The sequence below is a fragment of the Prunus avium genome, chromosome 7 (genome assembly GCF_965620075.1).
Source record: "Prunus avium chromosome 7, drPruAviu1.hap1.1, whole genome shotgun sequence".
NCBI classification, from domain to species: domain Eukaryota; kingdom Viridiplantae; phylum Streptophyta; class Magnoliopsida; order Rosales; family Rosaceae; genus Prunus; species Prunus avium.
The window spans coordinates 33,647,858-33,675,722 of NC_142290.1; the positions used below are offsets into that span (position 1 = coordinate 33,647,858).

The 27,865-nt window shown below is 38.2% G+C and overlaps 5 protein-coding genes and 1 pseudogene across 10 annotated transcripts; 3 read left to right on the plus strand and 3 right to left on the minus strand.

Moving 5' to 3' along the window:
* Nucleotides 1-4,028: 4,028 nt before the first annotated feature.
* Nucleotides 4,029-7,696, minus strand: LOC110758786 (Eukaryotic aspartyl protease family protein). 4 transcript variants are annotated; one of them, XM_021960712.2, is made up of 10 exons: nucleotides 7,223-7,696; nucleotides 6,984-7,095; nucleotides 6,180-6,415; nucleotides 5,856-6,077; nucleotides 5,619-5,754; nucleotides 5,397-5,470; nucleotides 5,216-5,315; nucleotides 5,074-5,131; nucleotides 4,738-4,809; nucleotides 4,029-4,643 (listed from the first exon to the last, which is right to left on the minus strand). In XM_021960712.2, exons 1-10 carry the CDS (start codon nucleotides 7,540-7,542, stop codon nucleotides 4,432-4,434), a joined length of 1,542 nt encoding a protein of 513 aa, XP_021816404.2. In that variant the 5' UTR covers nucleotides 7,543-7,696; the 3' UTR covers nucleotides 4,029-4,431. The 4 variants fall into 4 exon arrangements, with proteins under 4 accessions (XP_021816404.2, XP_021816398.2, XP_021816420.2 ...); XM_021960706.2 differs by having other exon boundaries at nucleotides 5,863-6,087; nucleotides 7,223-7,692; XM_021960728.2 differs by having other exon boundaries at nucleotides 5,863-6,087; nucleotides 6,984-7,105; nucleotides 7,223-7,401.
* A 778-nt stretch (nucleotides 7,697-8,474) lies between these two features.
* Nucleotides 8,475-9,671, minus strand: LOC110758812 (uncharacterized). The gene is made up of 3 exons (XM_021960734.2): nucleotides 9,444-9,671; nucleotides 9,227-9,278; nucleotides 8,475-9,142 (listed from the first exon to the last, which is right to left on the minus strand). The coding sequence occupies exons 1-3, from the start codon at nucleotides 9,608-9,610 to the stop codon at nucleotides 8,984-8,986; spliced, it is 378 nt and encodes a 125-aa protein (XP_021816426.2). The 5' UTR covers nucleotides 9,611-9,671; the 3' UTR covers nucleotides 8,475-8,983.
* A 635-nt stretch (nucleotides 9,672-10,306) lies between these two features.
* On the minus strand, nucleotides 10,307-13,107 carry LOC110758226 (early-responsive to dehydration stress protein (ERD4)). The gene has a single exon (XM_021960033.2). The coding sequence runs from the start codon at nucleotides 12,869-12,871 to the stop codon at nucleotides 10,427-10,429; it is 2,445 nt and encodes an 814-aa protein (XP_021815725.1). The 5' UTR covers nucleotides 12,872-13,107; the 3' UTR covers nucleotides 10,307-10,426.
* A 3,118-nt stretch (nucleotides 13,108-16,225) lies between these two features.
* Nucleotides 16,226-20,065, plus strand: LOC110761369 (putative protein phosphatase 2C 46). Of its 2 annotated transcripts, none has more exons than XM_021963831.2 (5): nucleotides 16,226-16,617; nucleotides 17,017-17,448; nucleotides 17,667-18,034; nucleotides 18,880-19,116; nucleotides 19,444-20,065. In XM_021963831.2, the coding sequence occupies exons 2-5, from the start codon at nucleotides 17,130-17,132 to the stop codon at nucleotides 19,693-19,695; spliced, it is 1,176 nt and encodes a 391-aa protein (XP_021819523.2). In that variant the 5' UTR covers nucleotides 16,226-16,617; nucleotides 17,017-17,129; the 3' UTR covers nucleotides 19,696-20,065. The 2 variants fall into 2 exon arrangements, with proteins under 2 accessions (XP_021819523.2, XP_088100257.1); XM_088244131.1 differs by having other exon boundaries at nucleotides 17,036-17,448.
* Nucleotides 20,066-20,488: 423 nt separating this feature from the next.
* LOC110761370 (protein ALTERED PHOSPHATE STARVATION RESPONSE 1-like) lies at nucleotides 20,489-21,973 on the plus strand. The gene is made up of 5 exons (XM_088244690.1): nucleotides 20,489-20,500; nucleotides 20,606-21,008; nucleotides 21,097-21,317; nucleotides 21,483-21,700; nucleotides 21,769-21,973. The coding sequence occupies exons 1-5, from the start codon at nucleotides 20,489-20,491 to the stop codon at nucleotides 21,971-21,973; spliced, it is 1,059 nt and encodes a 352-aa protein (XP_088100816.1).
* Nucleotides 21,974-22,085: 112 nt separating this feature from the next.
* On the plus strand, nucleotides 22,086-26,051 carry LOC110761367 (putative protein phosphatase 2C 46; annotated as a pseudogene). The gene is made up of 4 exons (XR_015825649.1): nucleotides 22,086-23,592; nucleotides 23,811-24,178; nucleotides 24,995-25,231; nucleotides 25,559-26,051. The product of XR_015825649.1 is annotated as a putative protein phosphatase 2C 46 (transcript).
* Nucleotides 26,052-27,865: the final 1,814 nt, after the last annotated feature.

The following is a 27,865-nucleotide window of genomic DNA, read 5'->3' on the forward strand; positions in this document are numbered from 1 at the left end:
AGTTGTAGGTTGGGTTTGGATTTGGGTTTTGAGGGGGTGGACTAAGGAGGAGGGGGAATGGGTTGCAGGAGAGAGGGAGAGACAGAGAGGAAGAGCTCTGAGAGAGAGGAATTTGGATTTGGATTTTTTATTTTTAAGTTTATTTATTTATTTTATTATTATTATTATTTTCCAGATTTTTTAGTTTTTCTTTTCAGTTTGACAAACTGTATATTATCTATTTACCCCGAAAAGACGCTTTTACCCCTCATTTTAACGGATAAATTGACATAATTGGACGGTAGGACCCAATTGCAACTAATTGTCTAATTAAAGGATGTAATTGCCACGAAAATTAGTTCATGGACCCAACTGCAATTGGGGCCATAGTTCACGGACGTCTACAGTAATTAACCCTAAATTTTATAAAGAGTTCCTAAAATAACTTTTATATGTTTTTAGCTAAAATTTAACTAAAAAATAGAGAGCATAATTGTGGATGCTCTTGGACTCCGTAAACCACCTCCTTAGACAAAATTTAGGGAGGAAGTGAGAAACCTCACATCCAACCATGCTCTCTATCCAACTTCTAAAATAAGGAGACCTCTAGGAGCTCCTAAATCTGAGGAGAGAGAAAGGACTCCTAGTGGCTCCCTATAATTAAATTACTTTAATGCTATTTTAAGTATTTATTTAATGTCAACTATTTTTTATTATTATTTTATATGAAGAGGAAGCATTTATGCTAAACTAAAAAAAGAAATAAATTATTTATGATTCTCTAAACTAGAGAGCATGGTTGGAGTTGAAATTTTATAAGGAGCTCCTAAAATAGCTTTCTAGTGTTTTTAGCTAAATTTTAACTAAAATTAAGAGACATGATTGTGGATGCTCTTATTTTTTTTTGTTACTGATAGGATCTTGAGCCTCTATATTTAGTATCCGTGCATTTACATGCATTTAAGATAATATTAACCATTAGATTAATCTAATAAACTTTAATAAGTCTACATCATCATAATTGTATTAAATAAAAAATAACCATTTGCACCTTATTATATTTATACAATAGTCTGAATATATATATATATATATATATATATATTTATCCTAGCAAGTAGCAACCATCTTCCTTGTAGAAAAAAAATATATATATCCCGACCCAGCCTCCTACCCCACTGCGATCTATGGCAGCCACCCCTCACTCTCTTTTCCTCACACACACCTTTTTCTTTTCTTTTTTTTACTAGGTTCTATAATTGGCAGACACATATAAGATTTTCATATGTAGTATTTGTGGCCAATTGATTTTCAGTTATGAATTTGCATATTTAATTGCAGTACTCTGTTAAAAAGAACCGGATTTCATAAAATCTCTTCCTAGGCCTTGTTGAGAGTCAGTAATCCCAAATGAAGGGAGGGAGAGAGGGAGAGAGAGAGAGAAAGAGCGAGAGAGGCAGCCATAGCTGTCCTTGGGGGTAGGGTGCTGCGGTACTTTTATTTATTATTATTATTTATTTCAAAGTTATTGGATAGTTATGATAAGGTGCAAATGGTTATTTTTGGTTTAATACAATTATGATGATATGAACTTATTTAAATCTATTAGATTAATTTAATGGTTAATATTCTCTTAAATGCATGTAAATGCATGAATGTGGACTTACAAATACCGTAAAATGACAATAAATACATCAAGAAAATGTGATGAAGTATTTAAATATTCATCACCATGACTTGTGAAGAAATTATAAGTTAACCCATAAACAAATAACACAAAAATGCAGGGGCCAGGGTTGGAGTTGCTAGACCTTTCTCCCTCCTTCTTCCTTCTTCTCCTTTCTTTTTGGTCTCTCTTTTTTGCAACCCTTTTTGGTTCCAGGATTTTCCCCTATAACCAACCCCTTTAGCTAATAAATCGGGTGACTCTCTCCCTCGTCATGTTGTAGAGAGATTTTCCTCCCCAGTTTTATGCGGGGTTTTGCTTCTCCCTAATTTTTTGTTGGGTTTTGTTTATTCCCAGTCCTTTTTGACTAACTTTTAAAATCCTTTATGTTAAAGAGGTAAAGTTGCTAGATCTAGATGGATCTTTCATACTGGGTGCTGTGAGATCATGGTGGGATGTTGGAGGTGTTGTGGCCTTCTTTGGCCAAGTGGATGTTGAGCTAAGACCCTTTCACTTTTGGTGCTTCTGGTTCCTGTTCATTCATAATCAGTTGTTCTCATAATCTTTTTGTAGCACTGGTTCTGTAAAGGGTCTTCTTGATCCTCTATCTGTCAACTCTGAGTGAGTTGAGCTTGAATTTATAGTAGTTATTATTCATTGTCTTACTGAATTTGTTTTTCCTGATTTATTGTATGCAATAACCTCCATCTGGGTGTGTCCTTCTTGTACATATCTTGTAATTACCCATTCACTAATGAAATTCTACTTGTTCTCACCCAAAAAAAAAATGCAGGGACCAGTAAACAGTAACATTGAAGTTAAAGGATGTGAAAGGAAAAAGTATGATGAATAAGAGGAGTTGGAGGTGGTTGGGCAAACACTAAAACACATTGACTTTGAAGTCATAATTGGAAAGCTTAAGCTTGGAAATGAGTGAGATAAATCGCACGCCACGTGAACTATCATCAAGCCACTTGTCGAAAATCAAGCATTGAATTGTATTGAAGGATAGGTTTACCTTAATTCCTACTTCAATTTAATGTCTCATGGATCAACATCATCCTACGACCATATTTTTGTCCAATCTAATTTTTTTCGATTAATTTACGTGGACGGTACCTTGAACACATGAATTTTTTAGTATTGTATCAAACCACCATCACAATTTAATTATAATTATAAGTAACCCAATTTTTTGAGTATTGGAAACCAATAATAACATTTAGAATTGAATAACAAAACCAAAAAAAGATTTTTTTTTTCTTTGGTTTTTATAAATAAACTCATTTTAATACGACATATTATATAAAAATTCATATAGAGTCTAAAAATTCAAAAATCCAAAATTAGTCACTTGTATAATATGTCATGTTAGAATGGGCCTATTTTTGAAGAAAAAAAAATCTTTTTTTATGGGTACAAATAAGCAGATGAATAATTGTCAACTGAGAAGGTGGTAGGTAAATTATGTAAAGATTCGTTTTTTACATAGAGCTTTGAAATAAAACACCATGAAAAAGGGGGCCGCAATAGGTGCTTCAATTTTCTACTTGTAGAATTTTGGTGGGCTTCTGGGCAATAACATTTGGAATTATATATAAACTATCTTTGACAATTGAAACCATTCTAAGACTCAGGAACCCAAGAAATAGAAAAGAAAGAAAAAACTTAAAACTCAAGGTATGGGATGACCCAAGGTTCCTACGGTTTAAGACCATTCACCATCTTTTCAAAGGAAGTTTCAGTTTCATCTTCCCCAAATTTGACACCTCAACCAAAACGTATGGAATTATATCAAAGAACGGAAACAAAAAAGAAATCGAAAAAGTTGTCATTTTGCTTTTTGGCTGACTGACTCATCCTTTTACCACCAATCACTCTCCTACTCTTGAAGTTTTTATGCAACTTTTCATTTGGTCAAGTCAACCTACACAGACTGCATTATCAAATTCCATTTACTTTGCTGTGGGGCAATTGGAACTTAGTTTAATGGCACAAAAAGAACGAACAAGAAGATTCCAAGAACAGCTCAAAGTCCTCTTTGTACTAATAAATTAATGCCATCAGTGTTTGATGGATGGACCATAAAAATAAATGACCAAGATCAAGACCAGACTAAGTCGTCTAGAGATCAGGTCCTCTCTCTCTCTCTCTCTCTCTCTCTCTCTCTCTCTGTGCAATCCAAGGGCCCAACTGCAGAATTAGCCCAAATGGTTTAAAACCATGACTTAAGGGTTCGATTCCCTCCAATGTAACTAAAAAGATAAATCTGACATCCAAATGCGTATAATATGAGCCCAAATGGTTTAAAACCATGACTTAAGGGTTCGATTCCCTCCAATGTAACTAAAAAGATAAATCTGACATCCAAATGCGTATAATATGAGCTTAATATCTTTAGACATTATAATGACTGAAACATGTAGTATCATATATTGTATAACTGTCTATTCAAAAAACAGGATCTCTTGATCCCTGTGAAATTTTCAATTACAACAATGATGTAGAGATGCCTATGCTAGATGATGAAAGGCTAAACATTATGGGGGAAATTGAGGCATTTCACATGGAGAATGTCAGATTTATCCACCGCAAGGAGCAAAAATCTGGCCTGCCCATGAGCTGAGGAACAGAGGTATTGCAAGATTCCCCCAACCATGAAGTATAAGTGGGACTGATTAGAGAGGATTTACATTAATACACGATGAAAAGATTTGATCTAAATTCTTATACCCTGTGGAACTGCATGACCAGAAAAAAACAGATGGCCACATAACAGCTATAGCCTATAACAATACGAAAAGGAGGATGACAAACCGAAACCAAGTAAGAGGAAAATGGCTATGGTAAGGCAGAGATGCAGCTGAAGTCTGACTATTCCGGGTCTTTTTCGTTGATTCTGGAGTAGAATGGTTACCTAGTCCAGCAGCAACAGCAGGAGGCACATTGGTAGAGTTAGGTTTAAAAGGCAAGCTAGTATGGTTCTCAACGTCATAACCTGCATTAGGATCCAAAAATTTGGTCATGCAATTAGTTCATACATCAAGGCATGGAGAATAGCTGTGTGCACAATAAATGAGAGTAACACCTACAGTCAAACTTCTTCCAGCCCAAAACGAATTTCTCTCGGTCAAATACAACATTGTAGCCAGTCATAAAGTTTTCTGTAGAGAGACCAATAACTGAAGCATAAGCCAACATGTAATACCAAAACAAATGCAACTAGGATATTTAGATTAAAGTGGGCTATTGATCTGAGAGGAAGAAGCTGATTTGTTACGAAAGCCTCCTTGGTATATCATTATGGAGTACCAGGCAACAAAATAACCCAACACACTGAGTAATGGTCAGCTAAGTTACTCCAAAAGTTAGAGCAGTCACAGCCACTTTACTGTGAATTAAAATCAACTGCAATGCAAAAGACTTACGTCCAATTATATTTAGTTGCGTACTCTTGACAACAGCCAGGCAATATACCAGCTCGCTCTGCAAATCAACAGCAAGCAAGATATTTATGACCCTTCTTGGTAAAACAACAAATAAAACTGGGGTAAAAAAACAAAGCATTACCTGGGTGGAGATGACAATGATCGGATCATAGACTGCAAACTGGCTTCCACTTTTCATGGTTAAACTTAGACTGGGTATAAAGCTAGCATTTGCATCAGAACTGCACATTGAAAGAATTTTTTTAGGAATAGAAGAAATTTTAAAGTTGGAGGTAGAAATAGAGACAAATAAGTACACAAACCTCATATCATAACAATATTCAAATGGGATCCTTGGGTCAGGTGGACGACGCTTATCTCGAGCCAGTGAATTGAACTGCAAAATTCATAAAGCATCAACTATTGAGTTGTATGTCCAAGTGTGTGTACATGGTGTTCTCTTGTCCGACATACTGACGTGTGTTGTCAATTGACAGTCTGATAACATAAAGAAGTAAAATTATTTACAACACTTAAGCGCTTACACTCTCTGAAAGCCTTGTATAAGTTGGGTCACCCAAGTATGTGAAAGACGTCCCAGAATCAAAAAGAGCTGTGAAGTCAATGTCCATAAGATCTGTCCCCACTCGAATTTGAGTTACGGTGATGTTATAGGTTGGACTGTAACATGCGTCCCATTATATGACATAAAAACAACGTTAAAACCTCCTTTCATGAAAAATTAATTATGAAAAATCAGCATCAAGTATCTGAGAAGTTACCACTTACTGTGACGGGTTGACATTAAATGGGGTCTCTTCCTGGTCAGGACTCCCCTTGTCACCAAAATTAATTCTCCCAACCCCATCATGTCCGAAACACATGGAAAAAGAATCGGCTGTAAAGCCTTCCCGGGATAAAATGCTAGGAACAGAAATCTTCTCCATACCAAGCCCAAACAAACCATTAGGAGCTGCAGCATCCAGGAAAGAACCGCTTTGCACCTGTCCACAACTGAACAATTTACAATGCATTTTCAGCTACCTACATGAGACTAAAACAAAAGGAACAAAAAGAAGTCCAAAAATTATGATGACAGAGCTCACCCAAAGGTAACGTATGCCTCAACAAGTTCCCGATGACTATCTTCTGTTTTTAAGTGCAGAACATCCTCTACCAATATCCCAGAAGTAGAAGTTTCAGCTGAGACATAAGAGACCATGTAAGGGCAATTGTTGAATGAACCCATACATCTATTACGGTGTGCACACAAACTGTCGTTGCAACTGACTCTTTTGCTTGTCGACGACCCTTCAGGGTCATATTTGCTAACCTCAAAATCCTGCCACGGTAAATCATATGTATTTACTAACTGCTAAAGCAGAAAGAGTAATAGATGAATGCATCAGGAAATTGATATCACCATTCTTGTCCTTTACACCCAATATCATAACAAGATCTCAGAGTGCCATTCTAAACTGTCTACCCCTTTTTGCATACGAAAATGATACACTAGTAGCTACATTTTCCGACTGTCCATCTCATATGACATAATCTGCATAACTTAGAATTTGATTTCTCTCTGCCAACTCTAAAAAGATGGATAAACAAAGGTATACATAGTTTTAATTTGCTAATTATTTGATTAGTCTTGAAATCAGATGCCGGTGTGTGACCAACCCAAATACAAGTTACATTTTCTTGACAAAACTGAAACAAGTAGGCATATTAAAAGCAAATCAAACAGACACCAAATTCAAATGACACTCTCATCAACAGTTCCACCATCTAATTGGAACGTGCACATGGATTGGAATAGAAAGAACTTATCTTTTGTTAACATAATTAAAGAAAGAAAAGAAAAGGTCCAAAAACTGATAGTAACTGATAATAATGAGCGCAAAACTTACAGGAGCATAAGCTGTGCCTTCACAAGGCACCCAAAACAGATCACTCCCTGTATCAAGCGCGACCATAAACTTCATTCCCGGCGTACCCAATTGCACCGTGGTGTAATGCAGGCTACAAAAACCTCCCCAAATATAAAATGTAAATTAATTAAATTAAATTTGCAATTAAACTCCAAGAATTTAGTTTAAAAAATTGAAGCTTTAGAGAAAGGCATTGATAGTAACACAAAGAAACGTACAATCCCAAGGAGCTGATCCGAAAAGTCGAGTTGCCATCAGAGAAAGCTAGCGGAGTAGTGTCGCTCTGGTCGCTCTGGGCGAGCTTGCGGCCGCGAAGAAAGCGATCGCGGCGGGCCAATTCCGCATAGTACTCGAAGCTTCCCTTCGCCGGAAGGTTGTCGGCCGGCGAGAGTTTCCCGGAGACTGCCGACCACTCCTTGACGGGGTCGGAGAAGCGGTGGTGCATCTTGAAGCTGAAGATGCGGCCATGGCAGCTCTGAAGGCCCAAGATTGACAGAAAGAAAAGGAGGACGACGAAGTTACAGAGATCAGTAAGCATCTCTCTTTGAAATTTTCTCTAACCCTAGAAAGATTTGCATTGGGGAAAGAAGAAGAGAGCGAATGGATCGAGAAACAGTGGAAGAAGAAGATCTTGGAAGGCGAAGAAGAAAGTGCGTTTGGTGAAATGGAGTGAGTGAGTGAGAGAGTTTGCTTTGCTCTGCTGCACTGTTGGTTTTTTTTTTGGCGTTTGTGGCGGTGGGTCCCGCAACATGATTTTAATTTGACAGTTGAAGAAGTTATTCAACTCGGAAGTGTGACTCACTGGATATCCTGACTTTGAAGGAAAAACGGACAAATTGCGATTCGACGCGTGTCAAATGTGTTTTTTACCTAGGGAGATTTTCAACGGTCCCCTTTTTTTGGAGGGAAAATATCTACAACCTTATCCGACGGTTCGGATCAAAACGTGTTTTATTAATCATGAATAAAAATACTCAAAGCTCTTGCATATTTGGGAAACAAAGTGTTAAAAATATATATACATTTAGTACCATACATTAAAGTTTTGATTGATATTTTAACTCTTGGTTCTACTAATAATATTCCTTGGTATATTTTGTCAAAAGTTCAACTTGAGCAATTTCAATTTCAACAGGTTTATGGATAAGTAAATATGGTCGCAAACTCGTTAGTAGATTTAGGATATACTTTCATTTAATCATGTGTTAAGATTTGTTTCGATATTTAGAATATTGGGATTCGGTGGGAATTTCGTGTAATTTTGCTCTTTCATAAAAAGGAAAATATTGACTGATTTCTGATTACTTTGATTGATTTGTTAGGATTCTGATATAAAAAAATATATATATTCATTTGAAGTGGCCACACATAAAGATTGAAAACAGAGGCCTTGTTATTATTATCACAATCATATATACAAGACAAATTTGAGGTACTCATCTCATCATATATACAATTTGATACTCACAATTGAACTCAAAAGGTTACAAAACTTTTACAAATGAACACTACAAAAACAGAACCCTGAAAGTTCCCGGAAACAAAAACTCTCATTCTTCCAACAAATCGGGAGACGACACCATTTCTGAGGCTGATCACACTGGAGAGGCAGAGGTACTAAAACCAAATTTATCTGAGAGCTTTGTTCTTGTGAATGGAGAAAGAAGTTCCATCTGATGAAGAAACTATTAGCCATAACTCTATGGTTGATCAAAATGATCATCACACCCAGCAAAAACCAGAAAATGGTCAACACACCCATGCTATGACAGCTGCTATGCTCCAACGGTCACAAAGGCATATTCAACACAAGGACAAGCATATTCCTTATTCTTATCCGATGAGTCATCATCAGGAGTCCTTGTCCTAGGGTTTCCTGTATAGTCTCTTGTGTATATATATACACCTTTTACCTCCATTGTTAAATAGAAAAGAAAACGGTAGTCTTTATTGACTGATACATTGACTGTAACCCATCATCAATAGTAATAGAAATATACTCTTTTCCTTCTCAGTATGAATTCTATCAGAAACTGCACATCATGAACCAGAGGGTTATTTGTTCTGCCCGGTGGAGATCCTGAGTAACATGCTGGTGAACACTTGGTGCATACATATTCCCTCCCATCAAATATTTCCTGCACCAGGTCCCGAGTTCAAATTTTATCATTTCGATTCGAATAATAAGAAGTAAATAAGATTCAGAAAGCGTGAATGCTAACCTTTTCAGTGATCATATTCAGAATTCCACTTCTTTCATCAGAATTTTGTTGGCTGGTTACAAAAAAAGTAAACAGAAAAGAGCTACATAAGTTGGTAATCTATGGAAAAATTATTGTGTTTTGAAGAAAAATGAAAACCCAGAAACATTTTTTTGTTAAAGATCATGGAACCCCAAAAAAAAAAGGTTAAAAGCAACAAAATAAAATTAATTAGGACCTGTGCTTGTTACATCTTTGATGCTTGAGGAATTCAGGTACGGCAGGGCCAACTCTACGAGGCTTGGGGCAGAGAGGCTGGTCATGATTGCCTGCAGAGCCAAGCTTGTTTGTCTCTGCAGAAGCCAAATCAAGAAGATTGCTTTTCTTCACACCTAAATGGTGCATAATTTTTATCTTCTATATCTTCTGCCTTCCTTTGTAACAACAAAATGAAGAAGAAAAAGAAGAAATCAAAGTCACAAGTACTAGAAAAGAAACGATTACCTTGTGACTGGCAATTCAACTGTTGCTATTTATTTTACCCTCATTGAAATGGTAATTAATATAATAAAACCTGCCAAATTTATTTAAATATTAGCCACACATTTAAGACAGAGAGGAGAGAGAGAGAGAGAGAGAGAGAGGAGAGAGAGGAGAGAGAGATAAGAGTGAGAAATTAGTGAGAAGTGTAGCCACATTTTGGTTGCAGACCCTGTTCAACTGTTCAAGTATTGTAGAAAGAGCCTCTTGAAGAAGCGAAGCATTTGCTTGGCCAAGAGCGGAGTTAGGATGAGTCTTGGCTTTTGATCTCCTAATATTCCTCTATTTCCCATCTTTGCCTACGATTTTTTTGGTCCGGGTAAGTTGCACTAATCCCATTATTGAACCATTCTTTTTTCCCAATTTTATCATGATCAAGTGCATGTTTTAAATATTCTCACAACAATCTAGAACCTTATTGTTCTCTTCTTGCGAAAATGCATTGCAGGAATATTGGAAGAAATACCGAATTCAAATCCCCGTCCACGCAATCAAAAATAAAAAAACACTGCCAAATACTTGCAATCTTTAAAATAAAAAAAATTGTCATAAACACATAAATAACCACAAATGAACAGAGATTTTTTTTTCTTCTTCTTCATAATAACGCCAATATGGACAATAATTACCGTGCAAGTTACAAAGTCAAACAATTGGTGAATAATAATATAGTAGCTCAAATTATGAATAATATATATCCCAATCAAACTTGGGCTGTGAATAGACCTCATAATCGATGGTTCCATCCACAACAACACTGTCTACAGTTTGTACGCCTTCCAAAAGGGCTGGATGAAAACTATCATTCTGGGAAGGCAAGAGTTTATACATTACTAATAACCCAAGTGTGAATATGGCCTGCAGCTTTGTTGAGTCTCCATGGACAGAAAAGAACAAAAGCATTGCGAGCAGGAACAAATCAACACAAAAACGCATGATGCACAATACCGTATCCATCAACTTCCCATCATTCCCAGCAGGAAATCCCCGCACCCTATAGACGAAGAGAAAGTTGTACTTATCAACCACATACCTATACCCAAAATAAACCGCACCAACAGGAACCACTAGTGGCGCAAAGGAAGAATATATAAAGGTCAGGGCGAATATCGTCAAATTAAACGCATAATATTGTGCGAAATCAAATGTCTGCTTAGGGGCTGTTGAGGTTCTGTTGATGGGATATTCAGAAAGATCTTGTCCCGGGAGATCAATTCCATTCAGTCTGGGAGAGTCATATGTGTGATCCACAATCAAGGGCCTCTCTAGACTATCAGTTTCCTGAGTTTCTAATGGATATTCTTCACTTTGTTCTGGTACCAGCAGCAGCATGTCATTCTTCCGAAACTTCTGAATCTTCCTTTTTATCCAAGGGATTGGAGCTAGTAGATCATACGATATTCCCAGAAAAGTACTTGTTATCAAAAATGCAAGAGAGGAAAGGCATGATCTTGACAAAAATGATGCACTCATGTACTGCTCAATCCTCTTGCAATCTTCTCCGTCCAAATAGCACCTTCCCATCTTTAGGATGGCACTCTCTAAAGATGATTCAACCAGACCCTTAAGAAGTATAAGATTCACCAGGAAGAAACAAACCATCTTAAGAAGAGCAGCTCTTTGCTCCCCTGACACTGTAAGATGGCGCTCAAACTTGGAGAGATAGGAAAGTGCTGATGGGATTATTATATACATGCTTATAAAAATGAACACATTGGGTAAAAACTGAAAGATAAGACTCCCAAGCCAGCTTGAGCTTTGCACCCAAGCTAACCACAACTGGGCGTTATCCATAGCTTCTGCATTTATAATCCGCCAGGCATTCTTGAAAGCACTAACAACTGCAAGAGGAGAGCTAAAGAACAGGAGAATCAACAGCAAGCATGTGTTCACCAACACTCTCCGCAATTTCAGTGAGACTTTTGACGGCCCCAAATGATTCCAGTAAATATCTGTTGCCAAGGGTGCCTGCTCAACTTTCCATTGGTTCCGTTGTAAACGCAACTCCATGAGAGAAAAGAACTTCCCTATCCGACTCTTCTTCTCATGTCGAAAGTCCTGAACCGCTTTATTAGCAGTGTACACATCCTTAAACACCACAAACGCAACACCAGCGCCCAATGCACGCCCTTCTTTATAAGCTGCAAGTTCAGTCTCCAATTCAGCTCTCAATCCCTGCAACTTTCCTAATTTCCTTTCATCCGTGTAACCCAACCTAGCCATAGTTTGATACCAGAAATCTTTCACCTTTCCCCACATATAACAAGCCCGACCCCTTACTCCCTCTGAAGAAGCCCCAAGATATCCTTCCTCTTCACTTTCATATGGCAAGAGCCGGGAGTCAATTCGTGCAACCAACCAAGAAATTTCATGCCTAACCTTCACCAATTCCGAGGCCAAATCATCCAATGCACACAAATCCATCGGCATTATGACCCTATAAACCTTTCCAGGATACCTATGTTGAAAATATTCATGCAACACAGTCCTATCATTTCCTATAGTTTTTGGTACCCCCTGCACCATTATAGTAAAAATAGCAGTGGAATTCGCAGTTGGGTCACTCAAATTCCCGTTACCATCCCTAATCCTAGTGATCCTCAGCCTTCTCTCAATAGCAGATATACCAAAATGCACCGAAACAACAACCACCACCACGAAAACAAAATGCACCCAAAGCAAAGCCGAACCTTTCTCAATGTGATTGATGGTCGTCTTCGAGAATTGGTCTCCAAGCACAGCATTCCCAGCATATAGATTCAACGGAAGCATCACAAGCACAGCCAAGACCGCCATGGACAAGAGCAAGCCGCAGCTGCCACCCTCGATCAAGAGAAATTGGGCCGCGTCAGCTCCACAGTGGCGCGCAATCTCGCGACACGTGGCGTGCCACACGGCTAGGAGCTTGGAGACGAGGGCAGACGGGCCAGGCATGCGGCGGTGGTCGCTGCGAAGCTTGACGAAGATAAAGATGAAGACACAGAAGAAGGAACCGATGGCGGAGATGTTGATAAGGTACTGGATGTTGCCATACCAGGCCTCGAAGGTATCGTCGCCATCGCCAGGGGACGGTGGAGGAGAGGGAGTATCGTTCATGAAGGAGATTGGGAATAGGGTTGAGCCCATTGGCGGGAAATCTAGGGTTTGAAGAGCCAGAATTTGGGGTTCCTTTGGTGGGATTTGAGGTAATTGACGCTGAATTGGGTTGGAATTTTCTTCATGTGGGAGAGGAATTAGGGTTTGGGTTGAGGGGTTTTTGGGGGGTTGTCTTGTGGAGGTGTAGAAGCGGAAGATGCTGGATTTTTTGAGGTGAAGTGTCCGAGGTGCCAAAGGAATAATTTTGCGCTAAAACCCAAAAATAATTTTAGAGCTGTTTCCTTCTTCTTTTCTTTTTCCTTTTTCAATTTTTGGGTTGTTTTTGGTAAATCATATAATACAAGTTGGGCTTTAATTTATTAATTTTTCAAATGCTAAATAAACAAATTCTAATTCAAATGAAGATGGAACAAAGAAAGGACATCAATGGATTTGGTCTTTAATTCTACATGGGTTAATGATGTGATGGGAACAAGTTTGGTAGCATAAGGAATCATGAAATTCGATCAACATTTTTACGTTATGATTATATTTGTTTGTTTACGACTCATGACTTGATAGACAATATCTTTCTTTTGCTCGAAATGGCTAAATAGCATCCATCCTCATGACCCTAAAATATTACGGAAAAGGTAAAGTTTTACCTTTTATAGTAGTATAAGCTTTTTTATTTAGCAACTGTCGTTCATCATATTTGAACACATAACCCCTCCTAATAGTATGAAAATTTATTAGCCTAGACAAATGGTCATGGGCTATTATAGTTTTTTGTGATCGCCCTGAATTTTGGGCCTATATTTATTTCTTGTGTGGTTTGTTCTCGAGGTTTCTAGCTTCATAATGTGAATGTGGGGTCTTCTTCTATTGCCTTCGGGCTTATTTTTTTTTATTTTTGGGCGTTTTAACAAGAATGTACTATATGATAATTTAGAGCGTTACATATCAATCATTCTTGGCAGTGATACTTTTCACCAAATACGCGTTTTAGACTTTTAGCTTTTGTTTTATAGCTTTTGGACTTTAGAGTGCTGCATTTGTTTCTTTCCTCTCTAATTGACCTCTCTCTCTCTCTCCCTCCCTCCCTCCATAAAAAAACTTTATGATTGCCTGACCTCAACCTGTTGTTTGTTGAGCCTGAAAGCGATCAACTGCATTGCGATTGCAATTATTGGGTTCCCACCCAAATTTTCACTTGGGTTTAGATTTGGACGTTATCCTTCTCATAGTTTTATGTGGCCGAATGACATCATTACACATTTGTAATTTAATTTGATCAAATTTATTAAACATGCAATCAAACACACACTTTTTTTTGTTGAGGAAATGTGAACTCACTTATAGATAAGTTGATTCCATATAATGCAAAGCTTGGGATATCTCAGCTGCGAGCATCCATATGTTCTTAAAGTTGTAAAGTTTAATCACAAGAAGCACCTCCTTCCCAACAAGGCAACAACAATAAATATATTTACTTATTTAAAATTTTATAAAATAAAATATAATAATAATAATTGGTCGGCTTGGTCTTTGCCTTTCTTGTGTGAATTGAATTACGATTGCAATGGTCCTAAAAAGGATATGCTATAGTTTCACGAATTTTATCCCCATTTTCATGTTTAAAAATATGAATAAAATAAAAAGAGAAAGCAAGTGGTCGGTTTGGTCGTGTTCTTGTGTTGACTGTGAACAATGCAAGAGAGGGTCTTACCTCTATTGTCGGTGGGCATAACTATCAAAGTAAAACCACTCAACTACATCCTAGTCCAATTACTAAAATACAAAAGCATAAATCACAGTCAACAATGAGCTTTGACACACAAGTACTTCCTTAATTAGGGTTTTGCAAAATTTAAGACTTCAAATTTCGGTATAATTAATTTTTCGATTCAACTAAAAGATGATTCGATAACAAAAAATAAATTGCATGTCACGTGCGATAGGATGTTGTTAAGGGCAGAACCGCACTTGGTCTAAAGTGATCATGGCACCTCATAACTTCATAATTTCATGTAAAATTTATATGAAATGTACATGATGTTTATGAAATTATTGATGCATGGGGGCGTTGACATTACCATGTTATGCCCGAAGCATATGCATAATAATAATACGTCAACCCCTATGTCAAACAGGTGTACTTAAAATGGATCATTGCATACAGATGCACTATGTTGAAAATCGTATTTTGCAACTGGTTTATTTTGGGATATTCATCGACGCATATGCTCAAACGACAGCCTAACTTTGTCGTTTGCCAATCAAAGAACAATAATAAGAGAAGAAGAAAGAAAAAAGAAAAAAAAAACTATTGCTCGGGAATTGGCGCCACAAAATGCGACAATGGTATTTAAATGACGGGGAATAGATCTTGTTCATTTTTTGGGGGCACAATTTTTATAAAAAATCTGGATTTTTTATAAAAATATTATTTTATTTTAAATTATCCCAAAACTACATAAAATGATTGCCACTTTCTCGTGATTGTGTGTAGACACGTGTCCTCAAACCCTTGACGATTGGACACCTATGCAAGGAAGTCACAAGCTCACGAACACAACCCATCTTCAAGAATCAAAATTGGTTATGAAAACCTTAAACATTAACTCAAACAACACGTAACAAAAATCTACAAGCAATGTGTTTCAATAAATAAATAAATAAAATATAAAATAAAAAAAGTAATTAAGAAATAGAGAATTGTATTTTCAATTAAAATTCTTTTGCAACAAAAGTCAACTTTTGCTTTTAAAAAAAAGTAAATCCAATAAACAGATGATAATAGATGATAATAGATGCCATATTGCTAATTGAATCATAAATGATCATTTGAGATCCTTTATCTAAAAACCAACTTAAATATAACATATCACTCTAGCAATCTTTTTGATAAAAATGACATACAAAAGCACTTTTTGAAAATCAACTACAAAGAAAAGTACTTGTTTCCTCCACAAAAAAAATGTTAATCCTCGTACGGAGTCACCACTTTGGCCAACACTTTACCCCTTACGGCCCGATCCGGTGTGAGTGGGAATTAGTATGGGTTGTGATTAAGTCTTAAAGGTGCTACCCATAATTGGGGCCCATCCAGGACCACCTCATGGTTCAGACAAAAAAAAAAAATGTTAATCCTTTTCTCACTATAGATTGATGAAAATATATATATATATATATATATATATATATATTTTTCTTTTGACCCAATTTAGAGTATGAGCAAATGAAAATTTTGATTTTTATATTTTGATTTTATCATAAATTATTCTCCCTCTTTCTATCTACTTTCTCTTTCTTTGGTTATATGTGGAGCCCATGGCTGCCCATATGCATTGCTGGCTTTCAACCATCGCTTTGTTCGTTTTCCTTTATAGGGGGTTTGTCTGTTGAGAAATACCACGAGAGAGAGAGAGAGAGAGAGAGAGAGAGAGAGAGAGAGAGAAGAGAAAAAGAGTTTCAGTTCGTTCAATCACACTGATTGAGAGCTCTCTTTTGTTAAATCATCTATATCTTCTTCTACCTTCTGCGTCACCCACAAGAAAAACCCAAATTCAGAAGAAAAAAAAAAACAACAACCAGTCGAGCAATTTAATCCCAGGATAAACAAAAGTGACCCCTATCCAAAAACCCTTTTGCCCACAGTTTTTGGTTTGATGGATCTACAGATCTAACGCGTTAATACCCACATGTATTGTTCTGTTTCATTTAGATCTCCATCGTTTTCATCAGCCACGATTCAGTAGCTGACCTCAACTCATCAAACAGCCTAATTTTACACTGTGAGTTTCTTTCCCTCGATTTTTTTCTCTTCTGGGTTGTTTAATTTGTTAGTGGATGTTATAAAGTTGCTGAATTTTTTGTGAGTGTGTGTGAATAATTGTACGGTTGAAGTGTGAGATATGGAGAGGTAGATATGACTGCCACTGTTTCCCAAAACTCTCTGTTGCTTATGTTGCTTTCTTCATTTCAAGGTAGTATTAAGATGTGGGTCATGGTCTCTCTGAGCCTATTAGAATGTGGATGGGTTGATGTTTTGGACCTGATTTTATCATCTTGGTTGAATGAGACTTTTAACTGAATTTACATAGTAAGCTGATTCTGTGGTCGAGTATATGATCAAATTTCGTTAGCTAGGGATTTTATTGTCCTATATTAATTGGCTGTTTTCCCTTTTATAGTAGATTTTTTGTTCTTCAGGAGAGGAGGCTGGTGGTGGGGTCTTTGGTTGGGAGTGATATTGCATCCATTTTGGATGTGGAAGCATTGGAGGCTGGCCCAGGTGAAATGAGGGATGTTATCAAGGTTGATGAACTTTCTGAGGGCCTGCTGGCTGCCATCCTCGGACCGATATGTACAGCCAGGTTCGGATGCAGCTGGCAGACAAGATGGGTTACTTTGGTACAAAGACACCGGGCAACACTTGAATGGTGAATTTTCAATGGCTGTTGTACAGGCCAACAGTTTGCTTGAGGATCAGAGTCAGGTTGAGTCTGGTCCCTTGAGCACGCTGGAGTCTGGCCCATATGGCACCTTTGTTGGAATATATGATGGTCATGGCGGTCCTGAGACCTCCCGCTACATCAATGATCACCTATTCCAGAATCTAAAAAGTAAGCTACATTATCTCAGTCCCAGATGAGATTTTTAGCATAAATTTTTTTGTTGCAGGAATAAATTGGATTCGCTCAAACTCGTTCATGTTAGGATTCATTTTCCCAGAATTAAATGAATCTCCTTATTACAATTCAGGGGATGTGTATTATCGATATTTCAATGATGAGTCTTGAGATTGGAATGAAGTCATTGCTGATGACTTTGTTTTTTTTAGGGTTCACGTCAGAGCAACAGTCCATGTCAGTAGATGTGATACGGAAAGCATATCAAGCAACAGAAGAGGGATTCCTCTCTGTTGTTACCAAACAGTGGCCTATGAAACCCCAAATTGCAGCCGTTGGGTCTTGTTGCCTTGTTGGTGTGATCTGTGGTGGCACCCTTTACATTGCCAATGTTGGTGACTCCCGAGCTGTGCTGGGGAGAGTTATGAAGGCTACTGGGGAGGTTCTTGCCATCCAGCTGTCATCAGAGCACAATGTGGCCATAGAATCTGTCAGACAGGAGATGCATTTGCAGCACCCAGATGACTCACATATTGTAGTTTTAAAGCATAATGTATGGCGCGTAAAGGGTTTGATACAGGTACTTCAGTACGCGTAAAGGGTTTCCATCTCACTGAAAGCATGTTCTTTATAGGTTCATCATAAATTATACATGACAGATTTTGTATTCATGATATTGACTCGTTTAATGGTTCAACAAGAAGATTGAAATGACTAAGCAGTTTGGGATTCTTGGGAAGATAACTGTGGTCCTTAATAGTACAAAGTGGTATTAATATCTAACATGTCAGGAGGCTAAGATGTTGGCTTCATGTCGGGTACTTAGACCTCTGAGTTAGTAGATAGACTTGTAGGCTAATTTTTGCTTTTACTTGAAGAATAAAGATGTCATATGGATAATTATTGACATTATCCGTGAGTACTTGGCCTGAGAGTGGTTTAAGCAGTGATAAATTTTTATTTTTATCAGGGTGGACTTAGAGCTGCTATTATTTTAATATTTCAATAGTAGAAATGATTGAGCACATGCGGGTGTTACTAAATTTTTGTGGAAATAATCACAAGTGGCGGATCTTGCATTGTTTTTTTCAACTTGGGAGTGATAGGTTTTTTGCCACCACAGTGATCAGCAGATTGATTACATTAGCCCTTCAGAAAAAAAAGAAGAAGCACAATTTGAACTTTTTGTAGAACTATTTTTAATGGAATGGTGTGGAGATCTCTGATTATTTAGGAGAAGTTCCTTTAAAAGAACTATTTATTTTAGGTTTTTAATGCATCAAATTTATTATTCGGGGTGAAATATTTTTAAACATTTCTTTATTTTTGGTGTTTAATGGATCAAAATTTATGATTCATAATTGAGTGTTTTATTGTTATTGATAATTGTTGTTTTTAAAGAAAAAAGATATTTGTCTTTTGCAGGTTTCTAGATCGATTGGTGACATATATCTGAAAAAGGCTGAATTTAACAGGGAGCCTTTGTTTACCAAGTTTCGCTTGCGTGAACCTTTTAAAAGGCCAATTTTAAGCTCTGAACCATCGATCTCTGTACATGAACTTCAACCACACGATCAATTTGTCATATTTGCTTCTGATGGGCTGTGGGAGCACCTTAGCAACCAGGAAGCGGTTGATATAGTTCAAAATCACCCACGCAGCGTAACATACTTATCTCAATGCTGGATGCAATTTCTGTTTTGCTTTAATATGTTTATTTAAATGGAATAGCTAGTTTTACGGTGGACTATATTTGGGCTTTATCTGGCTAGGATAGGATCAGTGTGCCCTTTACATGCTGTTACTGATAATAAACAAGTTGTTAGATGGGCCAGCAGGCATTGAGGGGGATATATATGTTTGTATTGATAGGTTTATGATTAACAATGCAGGAGCAGCAAATAATGGTGTAGAATTGTACATCAAACACCATATTATGATTGGTAAATAAGAGACGGAATGTGTCTTTACTCTTTTCTTGTTTTTCAGGGAAGTGCTCGGAGGCTTGTGAAAACTGCCTTGCAGGAAGCAGCCAAGAAAAGAGAAATGAGATACTCAGATTTGAAGAAAATAGAGCGTGGTGTCCGCCGGCATTTCCACGACGACATAACAGTCATAGTCGTATTTCTTGACTCAAACCTTGTGAGCAGAGCCAGCTCAGCTAGAGGACCTAGTTTGTCTGTGAGAGGACGCGGTATTAATATACCTGCAAAAACTCTTGCCCCTTCCATGGAAACCTGATGAAGCCGGCTCATGTAATATTGTACCTATTGTTGAGTCCTTCTGAGAGCTCCGGTGAACCATCAGCTTGTAAATCCAAGAGAGACAAGGGAAGGTGCAGTCAATTTTTTTTCACTGTACAATGTAACAATTAACTTGAACATGTAATTTACTTTAGTTTCTGAGATCTTGAGCAGAGGTATAAGGAAAGAATCAAAGATGTAGAGCTTCCAAGGTGACAAACACGAAGATTCTTTCTTGTGGAAATCTTCTCTGCGAATTCGTCTTCTGTTCTATTTTTCTTTGTGTACTTCATGCAGAGCATTTGGTTTTGTAAATAATGTGGAAGGATAGCCCCGGAAATGGAAATCTCTGCTTGATGTTGATTGCATATTGCACTTAGTGGGTATGACGTATGAAAAGTTGGCTTCACTGCCTTCGCCAGAGAACTTTGATGGGGGCAAATAATGGGAAAACCTTCAGGGAAGCAAGGAGACGATCAAAACGAAGTCCATGACAAAATATAACTTTGGCCCCAAGAAAAAAGAGCAACAACAATGCCCAAAAACTTAAAAAATTAAAAAGGAAAGTAAATTTTTACTTTCCGCATGGAACGAGGTTTCTGGTTTCGAACCCCAGAAACTTACCCCCTCTTTTTTCGCACCTGTATGAATATACCCCCTCCATGAACAAACAAAGAGACAATACTTCGAAGCTAGGCCTGTAACTTCAGTTGAGTTCTGCAAACCCAACTTTTTCTTTCTTATTTTCCCGCCAAAGCCCATTCTAAGCGAAATTCAGGGGAAACAGAGACATGGGTTGCAAGGTGTCAAAGCAAAGTAAAAAAGACGATGTGGTTTTGCTTTGTAGGAAGAGAAAGGAGCTGCTGAAATTGGCTGTGGATAGAAGGTATGCGTTTGCAGATGCATAGTGCAAATATAACCAGTCGCGGTATGCAGTGGCAGTTGCTATAAGGTCGTTTGTAGCAAGCCACTCCTCTCCACCACCATCTGATTCTGAACCAACCAAAAACACCGGTGCGGGCCCTTTTCTTGATTCTGAAACTTGTATAAGCTCTTCAGAGGCAGACAGAGAAAAACAGCTACAAGGAAGCTCAGATGAAGAGAATAGCGATCATAATGCTGGGACTGATGGGGAAGAATTGGGGTTGGTTTTGCTGAATGATGAGGCTGTGAGAGAAGGGAGGGAATTGTTGGAAGCATTGAAAGAGGTTGAGGTCCAATTCCTTAGGGCCTATAATTCCAGTTTGGATGTTTCCAGGATGCTAGGCACCAACATGGATCAAATGCAATCTGCCTTAGACGAAACTGAAGGTGGGTTTTTCTCGTTTAAAGCCCTTTTTGTTATTTTGATTTGCTTGGTCATTGTGTATAATTCATGTTTATATGATTTTGGGTGCAGAGAACTCAAGTAAACTCAAAAAAAGCCGCTCCATCTCATCTATATTATCTTCGTCTTCCTCCCGAAAAAGCCTCCTTAGATCTAGCACCAGAAGTTCTTCGAAAATCACTCATTTGAATGGTGGTCTCTTTGATGACAATGGAGCAATGGGATCCAAGTGCCATTCGTTAACACTAGGGACGCTATATGCTTGGGAGCAAAAACTCTATGGGGAGGTGAAGGTAAAATATGAATGTAACAATTATTTGCTTTATTCAGTTTTATGGATTTCTCATAACTTGATCATTAATTTATAGGATTGTTTTAGCTTATGTGTTTCCTCCTCCATATGGACAACCTAGATAATTTGAGAATAACTTGAATCATCTTTAAATTTTTATGTGCAGGCTGGAGAGGAACCCAGGAGATTATATGATCGAAAATGCTCCCAATATTCGATTAACCAAGGACATGGCCGAAAGACTGAAAACAAAATTGGAGTTGAAGTAGAGGAATTGCATTCCAGAATTTTGGTTGCCAAAGGAAATGCGGAATCAATATTTAAAGAAATTCGAAAACTTAGAGAAGAGGAGCTGCAACCACAACTTATTGAGTTGTTACAAGGGTAAGATCATAGATGTCTGAAATTTTTTGAATTATTTTGCTATATCCTCTCTTTCCCACTTTCTGCAGGCTGATCAAAAATTGGAAGATCATGTCAGAATATCATGAAACACAACATCAAATCATGTCAGAAGTGAAATGGCTCAAGTGTTCATCTTATGGAAAGTCACACCAGCATGCAACTCAAACGCTTCAAGTAGGACTTCAAAATTGGCGTGCTTGCTTTGGTCAATATGTTTGTTCAGTCAACAAAAAAGTCCTAAGTGAATCATAAGAAAATCATATAATCACAATCTATTAAACTCATAAGTAAAATCTTGTAATTACCAAATCGTGCTGAAATTCATTACAATAAAATCCTGCGATTGCAATCTATTAAAATCGCAATTGAATACACCCTCCTTAGAAACCTATTCATTTTTTCACGTTTTCACGTTTTCTTCTCTTTGGGCGCCGCACTCTTCCGTTCTGCAATCTCCGCTTCTCGACTTGGCTTTCTTGCACTCTCTACCCTTCCGCTTTCATCTCATGCTCGATTTCCCCGGTTCAGTTCTTTCTCGGCCAAATAGACATCTCTAGACTAGTTCTGTCCAACTCAAATTCAAATCCATCTAAGCTTTTGAATTTGCTCTGAAGAAACCGCAACAAGATCTGCATATTTACTCTGCATGAGGAGCCCTGCATACAAACACAGCCGGCCATTTTTCCTCATCTCTTCGCTCGTATTGTGAGAATAATTGTATATATTTGAAGTTTTGCTAACCGGAAGAGGTGGTTGTGGTGGATCGAGTCGGATCGACGCAGATCGAACAAAATCAAATGGTATTGGTCGGTGCGTGATGGCGGAGGACAATTGCAACTCAGCAGAGAAGATTCTAAAGGAGTTTCATGAGATTGAATCCAATCCCTCCGACGATTTCAAGTGCGCCCTGCGCGATTGGAACATATATGAATGGCAATTTGCACTCAGAGGCCCTAGTGGAACTGAATTCGAGGGTGGGATTTATCATGGGCGGATCGAGTTTCCGGAGGAATACCCGTCGAAGCCTCCTTCAGTCATGTTTCTGACGGAAAATGGACGCTTCAAAACCCAAAGCGACATCAGCCGATTTTTGAATTGGCGGTCATCATCGACGGTGCGATATGCTTTACTTAAACTTATTGAGTTAATGCCCTCCTACCCAGATGAGGAATTGTGTTCATTAGAATGCATTAAGGAAGGAAGGCGTGTCCTGGCCCTCAATTCGCGTGCAGCAGTCACAACAGGATCTTCTGAATGTCAGAAGGTAATTCATCAGATTCATCAATATATGCTAAGCAAGGCACCCAACGGCACAGGCGGCGACTCTAAGCCCTCACAGGCCTCCAATGGCACATGCAGCGTCTCTGTCGTGTACAACATTAGTGGGAATACAGTTCATTCTACCGGAGGAGACCGGGTTGGAATTTTTGGTTTTATGAATGAGGCCTGCATCATGGGCGGAGGCACATTGGGACCAGTTTTGGCCCGGACTCCCATTCTAGAGGAGTCTAGAGAGATTGAATCCAAGCCCTCCGACAATTTCAAGTGTGGCATGCTCGAGCGGAACCCATATGAATGGCAAGTGTGGAATATGACGATAAGGCGACTGAACGATTGGCAGGCATCATGGAGGGTGCGAGACACCGGATCGGATGCAGCTGGCAGACAAGATGGGTTACTTTGGTACAAAGACACCGGGCAACACTTGAATGGTGAATTTTCAATGGCTGTTGTACAGGCCAACAATTTGCTTGAGGATCAGAGTCAGGTTGAGTCTGGTCCATATGGCACCTTTGTTGGAATATATGATGGTCATGGCGGTCCTGAGACCTCCCGATACATCAATGATCACCTACTCCAGAATCTAAAAAGTAAGCTACATTATCTAAGTTCCAGATGCGCTTTTTAGCATAAAAGTTTTTGTTGCAGGAATAAATTGGATTCGCTCAAACTCGTTCATGTTAGGATTCATTTTACCAGAATTAAATGAATCTCCTTATTACAATTCAGGGGATGTGTATTATCGATATTTCAATGATGAGTCTTGAGATTGGAATGAAGTCATTGCTGATGACTTTGTTTTTTTTAGGGTTCACATCAGAGCAACAGTCCATGTCAGTGGATGTGATACGGAAAGCATATCAAGCGACAGAAGAGGGATTCCTCTCTGTTGTTACCGAACAGTGGCCTATGAAACCCCAAATTGCAGCCGTTGGGTCTTGTTGCCTTGTTGGTGTGATCTTTGGTGGCACCCTTTACATTGCCAATGTTGGTGACTCCCGAGCTGTGCTGGGGAGAGTTATGAAGGCTACTGGGGAGGTTCTTGCCATCCAGCTGTCATCAGAGCACAATGTGGCCATAGAATCTGTCAGACAGGAGATGCATTCGCAGCACCCAGATGACTCACATATTGTAGTTTTAAAGCATAATGTATGGCGCGTAAAGGGTATAATACAGGTATTTCAGTACGCATAAAGGGTTTCCATCTCACTGAAAGCATGTTCTTTATAGCTTCATCGTAAATTATACATGACAGATTTTGTATTTCATGATATTGACTCGTTTAATGGTTCAACAAGAAGATTGAAATGACTAAGCAGTTTGGGATTCTTGGGAAGAGAACTGTGGTCCTTAATATCTAACATGTCAGGAGGCTAAGATGTTGGCTTCATGTCGGGTACTTAGACCTTTGAGCTAGTAGATAGACTTGTAGGCTAATTTTTGCTTTTACTTGAAGAATAAAGATGTCGTATGGGTAATTATTGACATTATCTGTGAGTACTTGGCCTGAGAGTGGTTTAAGCAGTGATAAATTTGTATTTTTATCAGGGTTGATTTAGAGCTGCTATTGTTTTAATATTTCAATAGTAGAAATGATTGAGCACATGTGGGTGTTAATCTTGCATTGTTTTTTTCAACTTGGGAGTGATAGGTTTATTGCCACCACAGTGATCAGCAGTTTGATTACATTAGCCCTTCAGAAACAAAAAAGAAAAAAGAAACAAAAAAGAAGCACAATTTGAACTTTTTATAGAACTATTTTTAATGGAATGGTGTGGAGATCTCTGATTATTTAGGAGAAGTCCCTTTAAAAGGAACTATTTATTTTAGATTTTTAATGCGTCAAATTTATTATTCGAGGTGAAATATTTTTAAAATTTCTTTATTTTTGGTGTTTAATTTAATGGATCAAAATTTATGATTCATAATTGAATGTTTTATTGTTATTGATAATTGTTGTTTTTAAAGAAAAAAGATATTTGTCTTTTGCAGCTTTCTAGATCGATTGGTGACATATATCTGAAAAAGGCTGAATTCAACAGGGAGCCTTTGTATGCCAAGTTTCGCTTGCGTGAACCTTTTAAAAGGCCAATTTTAAGCTCTGAACCATCGATCTCTGTACGTGAACTTCAACCACATGATCAATTTGTCATATTTGCTTCTGATGGGCTGTGGGAGTACCTTAGCAACCAGGAAGCGGTTGATATAGTTCAAAATCACCCACGCAGCGTAACATACTTATCTCAACGCTGGATGCAATTTCTGTTTTGCTTTAATATGTTTATTTAAATGGAATAGCTAGTTTTACGGTGGACTATATTTGGGCTTTATCTGGCTAGGATAGGATCAGTGTGCCCCTTACATGCTGTTTCTGATAATAAACAAGTTGTTAGATGGGCAAGCAGGCTTTGAGGGGGATATGTATGCTTGTATTGATAGGTTTATGATTAACAATGCAGGAGCAGCAAATAATAGTGTAGAATTGTACATCAAACACCATATTATGATTAGTAAATAAGAGACGGAATGTGACTTTACTCTTTTCTTGTTTTTCAGGGAAGTGCTCGGAGGCTTGTGAAAACTGCCGTGCAGGAAGCAGCCAAGAAAAGAGATATGAAATACTCAGATTTGAAGAAAATAGACCGTGGTGTACGCCGGCATTTCCACGACGACATAACAGTCATAGTCGTATTTCTTGACTCAAACCTTGTGAGCAGAGCCAGCTCAGCTAGAAGCCCAGTTTGTCTGTGAGAGGACGCGGTATTAATATACCTGCAAAAACTCTTGCCCCTTCCATGGAAACCTGATGAAGCCGGCTCATGTAATATTGTACCTATTGTTGAGTCCTTCTGAGAGCTCCGGTGAACCATCAGCTTGTAAATCCAAGAGAGACAAGGGAAGGTGCAGTCGATTTTTTTTCACTGTACAATGTAACAATTAACCTGAACATGTAATTTACTTTTCTGAGATCTTGAGCAGAGGTATAAGGAAAGAATCAAAGATGTAGAGCTTCAAAGGTGACAAACACGAAGATTCTTTCTTGTGGAAATCTTCTCTGCGAATTCGTTTTCTGTTCTATTTTTCTTTGTGTACTTCATGCAGAGCATTGGGTTTTGTAAATCATGTGGAAGGACAGCCCAGAAAATGGAAATCTCTGCATGATGTTGATTGCATATTGCACTTAGTGGGCGCTATGACGGCCGAAAAGTTGGGTTCACTGCCTTCGCCAGAGAACTTTGATGGGGGCAAATAATGGGAAAACCTTCAGGGAAGGAAGGAGACGATCAAAACGAAGTCCATGACAAAATATAACTTTGGCCCCAAGAAAAAAGAGTAACAACAATGCCCAAAAACTTAAAAAATAAAAAAGGAAAGTAAATTTCCACTTTCTGCATGGAAAGAGGTTTCTGGTTTCGAACTCTAGAAACTTACCCCCTTTTTTTTCAGAATACTCTCATGTTTGCCAGGTAAGCGATGACCAAACACTGCCATAACGGCTAAGAACAAGAGTTGCCCAAAATTAAAGTTACAATCACCCATTGAAACAAGTACTTCTTTCGCACTTGTATAAATATACCCCCTCCATGAACAAACAAAGAGACATAATACTTCGAAGCTCTAAGCTTGTAATTTCAGTTGAGTTCGGCAAACCCAATTTTTTCTTTCTTATTTTCCCGCCAAAGCCCGTTCTAAGCGAAATTCGTAGGAAACAGAGACGTGGGTTGCAAGGTCTCAAAGCAAAGTGAAAAGCTTTGTAGGAAGAGAAAGGAGCAGCTGAAATTGGCTGTGGATAGAAGGTATGCGTTTGCATATGCACAGTGCGAATATAACCAGTCGCTGTATGCAGTGGCAGATGGTATAAGGTCGTTTGTAGCAAGCCACTCCTCTCCACGACTTGACATAAATAAACAAATGCGTGAGTTTAAGTTATTTTATGAGCAAGAAGATAGACCGCATGAGCAAAAGCAGATGAAGCCCTTGGAAAAGATGGAGAACGACTTGGATAAATCTAAGAACAATCTAGAGGGAGAGAAGGCGAAACATCATACCGTCATGAAGGAGACACATGATATGTATGTGAATGGATTTCAAAATGGGTTTTCGTCAGTTTTTAAATCCTTGGCCGATTTTTCAAACAGTTCCATGAAAATTTATGATGAGCTTTTAGAATAGAATGACATTCATGACATGTTTACTAATCCGGAATTGGAATTCTCATTAGGAATTGAATTCCGTCTATGGAGAATTCCTGCGTTTACTTCACATCAAGGAATTGAAAAGTAAGCGGGGCACTAAAGAAGGTTGATCAGAGTGGAAGGGGCTTTGGTCACTTAAGCAAGTGGTCTCGGGTTCAAGCCCTTGTGGATGCAGAAAACTTTTTTGAGAGAGGTCCCCGCATATGTGCCCGACAGTACCTCGGAGGATTAGGCTTGAGTCATGCCTGGGGATACCTTGGGAAACCAAAAAAAAAAAAAAAAAAAAAGCAAGCGGGGCCCACACAAAATTAGGAATTGAAATTCAATTCCTGAATGGGAGGTGGTATTCTAATTCATGGAGAATTCATCTTTTTTACCCATTATATTCTCACACAATTTTCAAAATTCCAAATATACCATCTACTTTAACCAAAAAATGAGGACATTTTAGTAATTAGTATCACTCCTACTCTAATTCCATATGGTTTAGTAAACAACTTCAATAGGAATTCGGAATCTAACTCCCCTCAATCCATATGGTTTAGTAAACAACTTCATTAGGAATCCGAAATCTAATTCTCCTCAATCCAACTCCTCCTCAATTCAATTCCGGATTAGTAAACATGTCATTAGTAAGATGCAGTGAGAATCCAATAAGGGTAGATGA

Coding starts and splice junctions, on each gene's coding strand:
- LOC110761369 (XM_021963831.2), top strand. CDS start 17,130: ATGTTATCAAGGTTGATGAACTTTCTGAGGGCCTGCTGGCTGCCATCC. Junction 17,449..17,666: donor CCTATTCCAGAATCTAAAAA/GTAAGCTACATT, acceptor TGTTTTTTTTAG/GGTTCACGTCAGAGCAACAG. Junction 19,117..19,443: donor TTCAAAATCACCCACGCAGC/GTAACATACTTA, acceptor CTTGTTTTTCAG/GGAAGTGCTCGGAGGCTTGT.
- LOC110758226 (XM_021960033.2), bottom strand. CDS start 12,871: ATGGGCTCAACCCTATTCCCAATCTCCTTCATGAACGATACTCCCTCT.
- LOC110758812 (XM_021960734.2), bottom strand. CDS start 9,610: ATGCACCATTTAGGTGTGAAGAAAAGCAATCTTCTTGATTTGGCTTCT. Junction 9,279..9,443: donor CAAAGATGTAACAAGCACAG/GTCCTAATTAAT, acceptor TTTTGTAACCAG/CCAACAAAATTCTGATGAAA. Junction 9,143..9,226: donor TGAATATGATCACTGAAAAG/GTTAGCATTCAC, acceptor GACCTGGTGCAG/GAAATATTTGATGGGAGGGA.
- LOC110761370 (XM_088244690.1), top strand. Junction 21,318..21,482: donor AACTCTATGGGGAGGTGAAG/GTAAAATATGAA, acceptor TTTTATGTGCAG/GCTGGAGAGGAACCCAGGAG. Junction 21,701..21,768: donor CTTATTGAGTTGTTACAAGG/GTAAGATCATAG, acceptor CACTTTCTGCAG/GCTGATCAAAAATTGGAAGA.
- LOC110758786 (XM_021960706.2), bottom strand. CDS start 7,542: ATGCTTACTGATCTCTGTAACTTCGTCGTCCTCCTTTTCTTTCTGTCA. Junction 6,416..6,983: donor AAGGCACAGCTTATGCTCCT/GTAAGTTTTGCG, acceptor TTACCGTGGCAG/GATTTTGAGGTTAGCAAATA. Junction 4,644..4,737: donor GGGCTGGAAGAAGTTTGACT/GTAGGTGTTACT, acceptor ATCCTAATGCAG/GTTATGACGTTGAGAACCAT.